At 51.9% G+C, this 13,993-nt stretch overlaps 1 protein-coding gene across 1 annotated transcript in view; it reads right to left on the bottom strand.

The window, feature by feature from the left end:
- The window catches only part of smurf2 (SMAD specific E3 ubiquitin protein ligase 2), a 46,874-nt gene extending 32,928 nt beyond the window's left edge, over window positions 1-13,946 (bottom strand). The window contains exon 1 of the mRNA XM_030379916.1: window positions 13,556-13,946. Within this exon, the coding sequence (XP_030235776.1) occupies window positions 13,556-13,607 (52 nt within the window). The 5' untranslated portion in view covers window positions 13,608-13,946. The remainder of the gene's footprint in view (window positions 1-13,555) is intronic.
- Window positions 13,947-13,993: the final 47 nt, after the last annotated feature.

Raw genomic sequence — 13,993 nt, 5'->3', positions numbered from 1 at the left:
CTGAGAGAAGGGTTTCTCTGTGCTCTCCTGGATCTTCATTCCGGTCACACCTGCGGGCTGAACCAGCCTCCCCAGCACCCAGCCCGACAGAAGGCCAACGTCCTCATTTCTCTTATCTTTGTACATTTTCTAAATGCCCATTATCTTGATGATTGCGCTGCTTGTAAGACAGCACGGCCGTGTCTGGTTGCAGGGCCTGCTGTCCTCAACTCCACTTCATTCAAACGTCCTTCAAATGTGATGCAATGGATCTAAATAAAGCCTCTCTTGAATAACAATGTTTGCTCTTTTCCACGATGATTCATCATTGCAAAATCTCTTTTTATGGGCTTTTTGTTCCTCGGGTTGATAGGACAATAGAATAGAAGGAATGGGTTTGGGAATCCAACCTGCGTCACTTCAAGACTCTTATGCGCATAAGAGCACACAAGAAGAGGAGTGATAGTGATTGAACCAGGTTGTGTCTCCTGTAACGATGTCGAGGGGATCCACGCAGACTTCTCTGATGGGTATTCCCATGATGCATTGCTTGAATGGTTCCCATCTATCACAGTGCACAGCAATGATATTCTATGTGATACGTGCTGCACCATGTTCAGAGCTACGACTGACCAGAGGGAGGCAGAGTTCTGCTTTCTCTACGTTCCAACTAAGGCAGAGAATAGAATTGAATTGAATACGACCTGCAGATACGTTCTCACCTTATAGGACTGGTGAAGGTTCATCAGAACCGTAACTAACTAGTCTAGAAAACCAATTAAAAAACACACCATGATCCGTCTCATCCCCCCCACAAGGAACGTCTTTCTCTGGGGCTGCAAGTAGACGGAAAAGAGACAGAGACAGAGACAGAGAGAGAGAGAGAGAGAGAGACCAGTGCACAAAGAGCCCCACTGTGCCTGAGAATCAATGAACCCCAGCAGACACCTGGGGAAGAGACCGGTCATGTGACCCAACTCTGACGAGGGGAGACCGTTACTATGGTAACAATCACCAGCCAAAACAAAATGAGCACGGTCCTGCATCCTAGTCCTCCTATGAGAGACAGAGACAGACGGAGAGAGCGAGAGAGAGAGACAGAGAGAGAGACGAGTGAAGTACAGAGAGGTAGAGATTAAGAGAATTGTGCAATAGAGAGGAGTGAGTTTGTGGGTAACCAGTAACAGCAAGAGGAAGTGAGCGTGTGGGAACAGAGAGAGAGATCAGTGAAGACCCTCTGGTTCCCAGCTCTAACCCAGGCTTCCCTCAGCCGATTCCAGTGGGAACCAGGTCACAGAAGTCGCTCTGCACCGTTTTACCTTTCCTCAGGGTGTTGTGTTCAAGAACGTACCAGAAAATATCAAAAGACTAGCGTTGTCTCTTTGTAGGAAACACCGAAAGCAAATAGAGTCTAAATGGCTTCCAGGTTATGACCCAGCGGACCAATCAGAAGAGCCTTCTGTCTGCTAGAGTCAGGAAGGAGGAGACCGCCAATCCGAAATGCAGAACATAGCAGCTCACACACACTCCCATACTGCGGGACTGGGTTAGCCAACGCAGCGGCTCCACCGACCTCATGTCCAGGTACAGAGAGTGCTAATGCTAAACATGCTTCCATATGGAGGGGCCACTAGCTAATGCTAGCGTTAACACTGCAGGTCCCCACATCCCCATCCCACGGCCTCCAGGGTGAGCACCAGCAGCTGGTTGAGTCAGAGCCCTGGGACGAAGCGTCCCCAGAGAGGCAGCGAGCAGCGCCAGTACCGACCGCTCCACCACAGCGGTGTTCAAATGGCCCTTTAACCACTCCTTAACAAACCAACTTATGTAAATGTGCTAATCCCGTACGGCCGCCGGTCCTGCAGTCGGCCCCACGAGCCAAAGTGATCGAGGAAAAAAACCCTTTGCCAGGAAAATCTCCTTTTCCCTGTGAAACAGCGGCGCTGTTCGCCAAGATTCACTAAATGAGAGCTAGGAAACTAGATGGAAACTAGACCCCGGCCGCACGTCACCTCACAGGGAAACAGGAGGAACGCTCCGGAAAACAGAGAGGTGGAAGAAAGCTCCGGAAAACACAGAAGTGGAGGAACGCTCCGGAAAACACAGAGGTGGAGGAACACTCTGGAACACAAGGGGGTGGAGGAATGCTCCAGAAAACAGGAGTAACGCTCCGGAAAACAGGGAGGTGGAGGAACGCTCTGGAACAGAGGAGTGGAGGAATGCTCCGGAGAACAGGAGGAACGCTCCGGAAAACAGAGGGGTGGAGGAACGCTCCGGAAAACAGAGATGAGGAGGAATGCTCTGGAATACAGAGAGGAGGAGGAACGCACTGGAATACAGAGTAGAGGAATAACGCTCCAGATAGGAGGAGAAACGCTCCAGAAAACAGAGAGGCGGAGGAACGCTCCTCTCCAATTCACTGTCATCTCTTCCATACCGTTTTATTTCACCTCGCTGAGGAAATAAATCCCACCATTAAGACTTCAGCCCAGCCCATCCCATCCCGGTCTCGCTGCAGCGGGAGGGAGGGAGGCCGTCATCCCCTGGCGGTCAGACTGTGATGTGCACTTAAGGACCGGGGTGTCTGGACACAGGGGAGGAAAGGAGCAGGAACCTCCACCCCCCTCCCCAAACCACCAGCCGCACAGCCCTCTCTGAGTCAGGGAATCTCAGGGGCCAAATGTCTACGGTGACTAAAGACAGCCAGCCAGCACCGTGGATCACCCTGGCCGGAGGTGGTGGGGGCGGTAGTGATGGTGGTGGTGATAGGGGTGGTGGTGAGAGAGGCAGCAGGCTCTCTGGGCATACCTGTTGAGCCTGTTCCTGGCTCCCCAGGAGGTGATGAGGCTTATAGACTACAATACATCTAGTCCACACTATTATCACTAATGCTGGAGGTGACTCACACGACACATAGCACTACAGTTAGATTAATTAATGACAGCATGATCGACGCTAGCAGCAGTAGACCTACTGTGTGTCCCTGTACCACTTCAGACATTGAAACCCTTTAATAGTGACCTATTTACTGTCATTGTTTGCGTGCAAATGCATTCTTTCCTAACGACCCCACCTTCAACTACACTACACCGCGCCCAGAGTCACCGAGTCCAGCAAGGACGACACAGGGATCGGCAACCAGTCTAACACACGCACACACACACACGCGTAAAGGAAAGGTGTCTGACGGCATTCTGAGTGAGAACATTTCATCCTCCCCACGTCACCCTTTCCTCCGCGGCGCAGACCTTATGTCATGACATCATAGAGGGGAGGAGGCCGGTCGCTGCTGCTGCTGCCCCCGCCCTCCTCCCCCTCCTCCACCAGAGCACCCCCCAACACAGAGCTCCAGCTGCATCTGTCCGCTAGCTATAGATGCCGTTAAGGAGCAGGAAGTGGTCGGGGTACGGACGGCCGACGACAGCTCAGGCTGACGGTATAGGAGCCGGAACCCGGTACCCTTCGGCCTTGCAGTTGACCCCCTTGTAACCCTAAGCAACCGATTCTGCCACCAGAGCCTGCCTCACTACCAGCACCACCAGCACTCTGCTGCAGCGCTCTGATCTGGGCAGAGCGGACGGAACCCGAGGCCCGCTTGGGGGTTCCTCTGCAGCCAGGAACCCGGCCAGGCGGGGGCAGAGCGAGGTGGCAGCATGCGCTGGCTGGGCGCCCTGGCTGCCTGCCCCTCTGTGAGGTCATGGAGGAGAGCAGCAGGGGGCCTTGTCGTGAGGGGGGGGCTCTAAGCGTTTTCACAGCAGAGGGCCGGAGGAAGACCCCCCCCCCTGGGGTCTGGAGCCGCCGCCGGCCGCGCTGCCAGAGTCTGTTCCCCCGGTTCTCCGCCACTTTCCACAGAGGTCCTAAGGAAAGGTTTCACAACTCTGTGTTGCATCACCACCGCCCGCTCCCCTGGAGTATAGACATACTTGGAATACATGGTGACCACGCCGCGCCAGGCCCAGGCAGAAACAGATCCACCGTCTCAGACCGGCCCGCCCCACTAAGGACAGAGAACTGAGTAAACACTACATTACAAAGAGAGAGTCCGAGACAAGGGGAACTTGACTGGCGCGCATGCGGGTTGTGTACCACGGACACGACGGATCATGAGGACCCCCGCACCAGTGTGGGACATCTGAGGCCTCAATCATGGACGAGGTGTTGATCTTCATCCGGCCTACAAAAAAAAGTGTTTGGTTCCGGTTTCCGACCGACCTTGTCAATTTATGTGCGACCAAAATTATTTTATGAGCTTCAAAAAAAAATAAAAAAAATAAAAATTGATGCAAACTATAATTACGTTTTTGTACAGCACCTCTTCATTCTGTACAAGGATGAGCGAATTTTCTTGTTTGTAAATGAAAACAACCTACCTATCATTCGCTGCCGCTGGAAAAAATAAAATAAAAAAATAAAATTAATTCCCTACCTACCCATGACCTCAACTGACAACCAACAGGAACCAAACTTTTTTTTTTTTTTTAGGCCTCAGTGATCTCTGACACCAGGCGGATGTGAGTCAATGGCAGACACCTCCTCGGTTAAAGACCGTGTCATCCGGGCTGTCGCGTCGGGTGGAGGTGTTAGTCCCGACCAGCTTGACGTCTTGCTCAAAGAGGATCTGATATGGGGCAACGGTTTCAGCCTGTCACGCACTAAATATACAACTGGTGAGCCGACATGTCATACCAGCGAGGCTGAGAGACTCTCAAGGGGTCTGATGTGGGTAAGGTTCAGCTACGCCCACGATGATACTAAACGCTGCCTGACTACCATGATACATGATACTAAACATCTATTAAACACCTCACCTAAAAGTCTAGCTACAGGTACTACCCACCAATTAATTTCTACACCTGGTCACAGTTTACACCTTCAACTTGGCTGGTAACCGTAAAGTTGCTTATTCGATCCCCGGCTCCTTCTAGCATTGTCAACGTGTCACTGAGCAACACGCCTAAACCATGAGCAAGACACCAACCACCCTCTGTGTATGAATGAGTGAATGTTAGCCAGTTTTGTCAAGGCGCTTTGACTAGCCACTCTTGAGAAAAGCGCTGTATAAATGCAGTCCTTTAACCATCCCCGCAACCTCTCGTTTCCACCACCAAGATGGCCCTTGCCTCCCCTATCCCCTCCTCCATAATGACATGGTGAAGCTAAGCGTTAAAATTCAACATTAGCGCTCATCCCCGTCCGTCTCATCGATGAGTGGCCCGTATCACGGGGGTGCAGCCCGGTGAATCACCGGCAGCAGACCACCTTGTTGAGGCCTTGCAGTCCCCTGGATTCCTGGAGGCTGTGTAATGAAATTATGGCTTTCCTGTTGAGCTCGCTGCCCCTCTTATCAAGCAGGTTCACTTCAGTGAGGACCACTGTGAGGCCTTCATGTTGGGGTGGTCAGGGGGGGCTAGGTATCAAATGTCGCCCCCCGGTGCCCAGGGACTAGGAGGGCTCTGAATATTATTTTCTTGCTCAATAATTCTATCGATTGTTCTTTTGTAACCTACAGGATGTCTCCCGAAAACGGTGGCGCAATGACCGGCGAAATCCAAGTCTCCGTTCTGTAATGGGACACATCAGGATCATCTGAATGTATCCGAGCTGGCCCCAACACAGAAGTTCAGGCTTCCAGTATTCGCTGGCTATTCCCTAAGGAATATTTGAATATTCAAAGGAACGATACTAACATAAAAAGTGCGTTCAAAGTGCTTATTTTACTCCTGCTGCAGAATCTTGTTCTTATCCACTTATCGTTTTTCATCTTCGTTACTACGATGTAATTTTATTAACGCGAAAAGAAAAACAACAACATCCCGTAGGATTGCTGAGTGGACGCCAGGGGCTTTGGGATCCGCTCATCGTCCCATCGTACTCGGTTATGGCTTACGAGCTTCACCTGACAGAAGACACTCAGAGTCCATAGTGGGATGACACTAATTCACCTGTCCGAAGACACTCAAGAGTCCATAGTGTGATGACACTAATTCAATAATTTGTTCAGCACTTGGAGGTACCCAATCTTGTAGGTTCTGCAGGAAGAAGGTAAGGCCATGGACATCAACACAGGGAGACCAGGCATTCACACAGAGGGTCCCACAGAAAATTCTTTAACCAGTAGTTACTACTTTAACCAGGAGAGACTTCTCCAACCAGGAGAGACTTCTCTAACCAGGAGAGACTTCTCTAACCAGGAGAGACTTCTCTAACCAGGAACCTTGTGATAAAAGCAGCCTTGCTGTCCACAGCCAACCTCAAAGTATTTACACAAGATAAAAAAAGAAAATGGGGTAGTCTTATATAGTTATGACAGTTCATACTTGAGGAAAAACCTTGGAGAAACAAAACTTCACAACCTCAGTAGAGACGAGGAAGTGAATGTTTGTGTATACGTGTGCGTGCACGTGTGTGTGCGCGCAAAAATGTACGTGTGTTGGTGTGCATATTTGTGCATTTATGCGCTTACATATGTGTGTGTGTGTGTGTGCGTGCTTGCGTGCGTTCTCCCCAGACGGAGTGGCTGTGAACCCACTGATGAGTGTTTCATGTGGGGTCGTCTGAGCGTGTGTGTGCATACAAAGGGGTCATTTGGCCCCAGCCTCCTCTCCGTTCCTCTCGTGTCTCTCAGTGCGCTGGATTCCCCTTGGTGTATTTGTTAAAGATGCCTTTGAAAGAGGATCCAGTGTGAATACAAACATCTCTTCTGGGATCCCTCTCTCTTGGCTATGAGCTAAAGGCTACAGGCTACAGATTACAGGCTACAGGCTACGGGTTAAATGCGAAAGGCAGCGGGCTAAAGGCTACGGGCAAATTTGGTAAAGCCCCGAGGGTGGTTTGACCTCCAGCTGATAGGTTCCTGGTTGAATCCCGACGTCTATAGTCTACCTGTAGGCCTCCCTGGGACTGGATCCCCTGGCCTCCATGCTCCTTAATGTCATGTACCTCAAAATACCAAACTGTGAGTCACCTTCTAAAGCCTCTGCTAAACGATTGAATAATAAAGAGTCAAACCCAGCAGGCTAGAGCGTTGTGAAGAATGGTTGCCCCCCGCCCTCCCATTTCCCTGAGACTTCCTGGCTGCTTCGACGCTGGCACTCAGAGAGCCTGGTGAGCGCCTGGCCGTGGCCCAGTAAGACCGTGTTTAAACAAGAGGGGTCAGCTGACCGCCCGCCTGCCTCGTAAACCTCCTGCTCAGACGTCCTGCTGGAACACAGAGAGGAGCGTGGTGGAGGGTGGTGGAGGATGGTGGTGGTGGTGGGGGGAGGAGGGTGGTGGTGGTGGTGAGGAGGGTGGTGGTGGGAGGGTGAGGAGGGCTGTGGAGAGCTGTGGGGGCTGCTGGCTGAGGCCGACAGGATGGCTGGCTCTCTGATACCTGCTGACCCAGGACCAGCTCCTGCCCTTCAGCTGGCCCCTGTCACATGGTGCCTGTCTGGTGCCAGCACAGGCCCCAGATAAGGCCCTGTAGGCCTTTATAAACCTCAGCCCAAGCACTTATAGGCCAGCATAAACCTCAGATCAAGCCCTTAGAGCTCTCTAGTGGAGCAGGATGACCTCTACATCTCCCACGAGGACCTCTACATCTCCCACGAAGACAGCCGGTCCAATAATAAAGGAAGTGAGTTTTAAACCAAGGCCAAACCAAGATGTTGAAGGTTAAATCATGACGGTCACCCAACATGAGTCCAAAATGGATCAATGGGCTGCCGACATTTCCCATCATGCACAAAATTTGGGATCCGCTGCACATCAGCACACAGAGAGTTCCCCATGCCTCTACAGCCAAGAGGCCTCCCTGCCTTCCTCTTCATCCTGTTAGTGCTTCGGAGTCATGAGACGACGTCACATGTCTCATGTTTGGAGTCCGACTTGAGAGAACCAATATTATTTTATATTAGCTCCTGAAGGACCAAACATGTTAGAACAAACAGTTCCTGTTTCCAGGAACGAAGCTTGGAGTGCAGAACAGAGGAAAAACAAACTGAGAACGAAGGAGAACTGAAAGTGAACTCCCAGTCTGAGGAGGCCTGGGGTTATTAAGGGTTTACATAAGCCTGGGGTACTCAGGGCCGGGCCACGCTGATAAAAGACGGCCTCCAGTACCAGCGCTCACTTCAAAGGAAGAGCTGGCATAGAGGATGGACTGAAGAGGAGGGGGGGGCGTTAGGCGCTAGAGATAGCAGAACGCCCGCAGACACCAGGCTGATAAACGCTGGTCTCTCCTCTCTGCTCTGCTAATCCAATCCCCCCAAATCAGGTCAGGACCCCGGGTCAGGTCCCAGGTCAGACCCCGGGTCCGGTCCCCGGTTGAGGTCCCGGTTCAGTACGCTGGGTTAGGACCCTGGGTTAGGGCCCTGGGTCAGGACCCAGGTCAGGACCCAGGTCAGGACCCAGGTCAGGACCCTTTGAAGAGGTCCCCTCCATCCCCTCCAGCCTTCTGCCAACAGTCTGGGCAGAGTGATCTTGCGGTGCGTCAGGGGGTTTGAGTCCCAGACGAAAGGTTCTGGGTTCAGACCCTAATGTCCACAGAATCCACAGATGGGCAGAAATGCTGTAGTATATAAAATAAAGAATACACTAGTCCTCACCTTTCATGAGCAGGTCGGTGGAAAATAAAAAAATGTTTTGACCATAATTTCCCCCCGCTCACGCCTGCAACCGTCCAGAGGGCTGGCATGGCAACACAGGTCAACTGTCACTCATTAATGGAGCTGTGTCTTATTAATGAGAAGGGCCAGGAGAGCGGGGGGAATATTTAAACCGTGTGTGATCCCCGCCTGGAGCCAGGCCCCTCCTCCCTGGGAGGAGATGCCCCAACAGCCTGGGCCGGTGGAGAGGTCCACATAGAGCTAATGACTGTATATTTACAGTAGATCCGCCCCAGCCAGAGGACTCATCCCCCCTCCCCCCAAATCACTTCCATGCGGCTGCGCTGAACGGACGCGCCGACAGGAAGCCGGGGCCAAATGAAGGCTCCGTATGCACACACACGCCCAGACGAACCCACATTAAACACGCTCATCAGCGGGTCCACATGCCTCTCCATCTGGAACACACACACACACACACACACACACACACACACACACACACACACACACACACACACACACACACAACAGTGGGCCAGTGTTCAACACGCTAGCCCACTATGGTATCTTTCCGTCTGCGTGCTTCCAGCAGTCTGACGTCTGAGACCGCGGGGTCAGGGACGGAGCGCTAGCTTAGCTTACCTAGCAAGCCTACCCTGCTAACAGCGAGCCTACCCTGCTAACAGCGAGCCTACCTTGCTAACAGCGAGCGTACCTTGCTAACAGTGAGCCTACCCTGCCAACAGTGAGCCTACCCTGCCAACAGTGAGCCTACCCTGCTAATAGGAGGAGTCAGGCTTCAGCTTCAGACTATGATGACTTGATTGTTGCACTCTCTTGATTGGTTTTGATATCGATCGCTTCCACTACAGCCGTCCTGTTTTCCAGCCCTGGGAGGGATTGAGGATCTTCTAAGGAAAACCCAGGGATCAGGTGGAGGTGAAGGTGCCTCAGCATCCACCTCAACATTCAAACACAGACCCTCCTGTCGTGTGCACAACGCCATCGGTTCATCCCCCTGACCTCCAGCTTCAAATTGGAATCCACGAACAAGAGGTGAACAACAAAGGCCCTACAGCACGACCAGGAGACCACAAACATACTGCAAAGGCCTACGTCACTCACTCACTCCCTCATTCATTCATTGGGTAAATCACAAAAAGTTTCCTTCTCCGTTTTATCTTCTGTCCTGTCGGTTATCGACGTACGAGCGCCGCGCCGTCCAGACGGAGTGGCGTCTGCAGACAGGACGAGGTGGAGAGAGAGACCGGAGAGCCAGGAGAGCCACCGGACGGCCTCAGCAGCAGGAGGAAGAGGGGGGGGGGGGTGTGAGGGGGTGATGTACGTGCCGGACTGTCTGAGGGGAGGCTGGGAGGGGGGGGGATATTAGTGTCGGAAAAAAGAAGTGGGCTGAGTCACGGCGAGAGGAAGAGAGCCGGGAGCAGCCAGCGTAGGGCTCCAGGGAAGCCCGCAGAGATAGCTCTCCTCACACATGGCCCCAGGAATCCAGAGGAGAAAACCATCTGCTGCTCCGACACTCACCAAGGAAACTTCCAGTGCAGCCGCTCACTCAAACACAGATAAATCACGCTGCCGGGACGCTCCTATCCTGCTACTTTTTTCCTGAGCATAAGAATCCTCTCTTTACTTTTATAATTTACTACTTTGACGTATAGCACAAACACCCAAGGGATCAAACCCGGTACCTAATGGCTGAGGGCTCAACACCCCGGTCCCTGCGCGATCCTTCCCCCTCGTCAGGATACACAGTGGCAGGGCTGCTGGGGGTGGTGGTGTAGTGGAGCTGATGAAGGTGCTGCTGGTGGTGGTGGTGTAGGTGGTGGTGCTGGTAGTAGTGGTGGTGCTTTTGGTGTCGGGACAGAACACAGAACACCTTCTCCACTGCTCCACTTTCCAATCATTAGACGCCAGAGATGTAGCAGCCTGTCCTGGAGCCATTAGCCCGTAGCTCACAGAGCAGGGTCCGTCAGAGGATGCACCCCTCCTCACGATGGACCAGGGCTCCACACGGTCTCCATGGAGGACTCCGATGGACCCGACTAGCCGTGGTGCCGACAAATCATTAGGCGACCCGCTCCCATCGCAGGGTCCGGACCCACGGCCCTGTGTACAAGAGGCTGCTGCTCTTTACTGCCTTGTTTGCTCTGCTTTTTTTTTTAACTGCTCTGTTTAGCAGCTGGCAAACGTATGCAACATCTGGCGGGGATAGACGAGGGGTCTGTCAGCAGGAACAAAAACGTCTCAACTCCAGACCGCGCCGCGCCGTGTAACAACTCATCATTCTGAGGCAGAAAACACACATGACAGCGCCGTGTTTAAAATACCCTGCCCCGCCGATAACTACAAGCTACCGTAATGTCACAATGAAACGTGGCGCGCCCCCCCGCTGCAGCAAACCAACGCTGGTTTACACAGCTGGGCCACGCAAATAAAGCACACACACATAATGACAGTGTACAGTAGACCTATATGAGCTGCAGGCTAAAAGTGTACATGGGGCCACACCACCAGAAACCAGAGGACTGCAGCCTTTTGACTCTCCCTGTGTGCAGAGCAAACTACTAACACAGCGCTAACACTGACATAGCACTCACACTACACCTAAAGGAGCATCAGGTCAGACACACCAAGGCCAACAGCAAGAAGACCCTGCTTCCTATTGAACACCCGGACACATGCTAGGCCTGTGTATCCAACAGACTGCGTTCATTCAGACAGCCAGGGACACCAACCCAGACATCTCTCTTCTTCACATACAAAACACATTCACACCCTGACAACTATTCACACACACACAGCGACACAGCGACAGAGAGACAGAGAGACAGAGAGACAGAGAGAGAGAGAGAGAGACCAGCAGCAGCTCTAACCGACTGGTGACAATAGCAGCTGTGTGTCTGGGCCGAGGCTGGTCTTGTGGCCCCACTGGGAGGGGATGGGAGGATGTCTGGGAGGAGCAGCTCTCTCAAGACGCAGAGAGCAGGCACATGCTGAGCCTTGCTTCTGGAGACCACATCCTTCTCAGACTTGAACGGGCCCTGGGTTATCAGCCCCAGGTGTGATGTTGATGAGCCATTACGAGTCCTGTCAAAGCCTACACTGTAGTGACATCACACATCATGTCCAGATGTGTGGTGGACAGCTCAGTGAATCAGCCTACCAGCACACTCCACTGGGCAGGCTGCTAAAATCATCTACTCGTCATACATCTGGCTGTTTGTGGTCACAAGGAAAGATGTTGGTGGAGAAACATCTGAGACAAGCCCACAATTCAACTTCATATCATCGGTCTAGTCGTTTTGGATATTTTTATGTTGAAATGTGACATATTATATGTTTCAGTATTGAAAAATATCCATGATAAAACAAGAATGTGAATGAATGAAGTCATACGAAACACCTGAACAGCAGCATGTTGACCGCAGCCCATGATGTGAGACAAGATGAGGGAGGCTGAGGTTCAGAACAGAAACTGAAGCATTCAAACTCAATTAATGCTTGGTTGAATAGTTGAGGGCTGGGTTTTCATCATTTAACAACTGGATTAAGACAGAAGCTGAATATCTGACTCCTCCACACTGTTAGCAAGCTCTCACCATCCAATAAAATGAACAATAGTCTTCTTCTGAAGGGCATAAAATCCAAGCTCCATGGCCCTTAGGAAACATGGCCCTCATAACCAACAATCTGCCTTCACGCATGGAGCTTATTTTAGCATAATTCCTGACGGAACTCTCTACCGAGCTAAACATAATTTTTTTTTTTCCTTAAATACAGTGAACCACAAGAAGCTTTCCCATCAGAAGCACAGAGATGGCGTTGGCTTTTCCATGTCAGATCGGTCCTCCACACACTCCTGCCCTTGTAAGTCATTCTCTCATCTTACTCGCATTAGCGGAGGAAGGGAAACAAACGGAGCCGGTGTTTAAATTGGCTCGGATGGCAGACTGGACCCGGCCTGGAATCCTTCTGGGCTCCAATCCCAGCACATCAAACACAGTCTGTCAACTCCCTCCTGCAGACCAAACAACCTCCTCACTTTCTGACCCCTTTTTCCCCGTTTGTGTTGAAATGTTACGAACCAAAAGCACACAGCCAGGACAGATACCGGGGACATGTGCAGATACACACTGAACATTGGAGAAAGTATGATCTGTTGGCCATTAAATAAATCTTAAGTCTGAAACACCTTGTGAGTTGTATTACCCTGTCAGTTCTCTCAAGGATTAGAGATGAATTTAGAACAAATGTAATATGTCTTTAAAACAGGCTACGATATCGGATAACTATCTATCTACATACACATCTATATTATAAATATATATACATAGATCTATATCTATATCTATATATTATATTCATTGCTTAGTTGACCCATGTGTTGAGGGCTCCTGGTGATAAAACCAGTGTGAACTGGGAGCTCCACTGGGGCTCCGCGTCTGCTGTTAGCATTAGCAGGCTAGGCTAACTCAACCACAGGACCCCCAGAGAGTTCCGCCCGTTTCACTACACGGTGTGTGATAGCAGTACTAAGTTATCGGTACACCCGGAGCGTGTAGGACCCACAGCCTGGACCTAAACCCCGACCACACAGCTAGGACCAGCCGGGAAAGACCTGGGCCTCAGGGTCCTGCCAGACATTAGTCGGCGCCCAGCGACCACCGGCCCCGCTGCCAGGGAACCCGGGTCCGACCCCTGGCAAAGGGGTTGGTGGTCACTGGGCGCCGACTAAACCCTGGATCCATTACACTCCCTGGCTGGGAGTTGTCTTGAAACGACACTGACATTTCAATAATTTTATGGAAATTCAATACGCCTACAAATAACCGAAATAACACATAGTATCGTACGGGAGGGTGAAACCTCTGTAATGGTAACTGACTGGGAACCGTCCTAAACCAGTACATAGCCGGAGCCCGGTACATACCCGGACCCGCGGGTCTAACCCCGAGTCTACTGAGGAACTGTACCTGTAAGACGGAGCTTCACGGGCCCGGTCCGCCGGACTCCTTGGTTCGACATCTCCTTCGACTCCCAGCCTCGGTGAGGACCAGTATCTGATACCTGTAGATGAAGCGTCGGGGCGCCCGGGTTCAGGAGCTCCTCGCCGGTTCAGACCATCATGGAGTCCCGGCGGGGTGGCCCGGATGTGGACAGGGCTCCAATAACCTCCAGGAACACCGCAAACAAGGCGTCCTTATCCCCAAAGAAGTGAGTTTAAAAAGCTGTAGCGACTCCTGAATGCTCCCGCTAACACTGGAGCCACTTTAACACTCAGACGGCCGGTTTCGTGTTCACATCTCCTGGAGGATCTTCGGAGCAGAATGAGACCTCCCTCTCTGCGCGTCGGGCCAGCGCAGTGGAGGGGCCGCCGGGCTCTGACCCGCCTTCAGAAACCCTCCCCCCGC

Source organism: Gadus morhua, chromosome 2 (genome assembly GCF_902167405.1).
Source record: "Gadus morhua chromosome 2, gadMor3.0, whole genome shotgun sequence".
NCBI lineage: Eukaryota > Metazoa > Chordata > Actinopteri > Gadiformes > Gadidae > Gadus > Gadus morhua.
The sequence above is the reverse complement of the archived record's forward strand: the minus strand, read 5'-3'. Positions and strand labels throughout refer to the sequence as shown.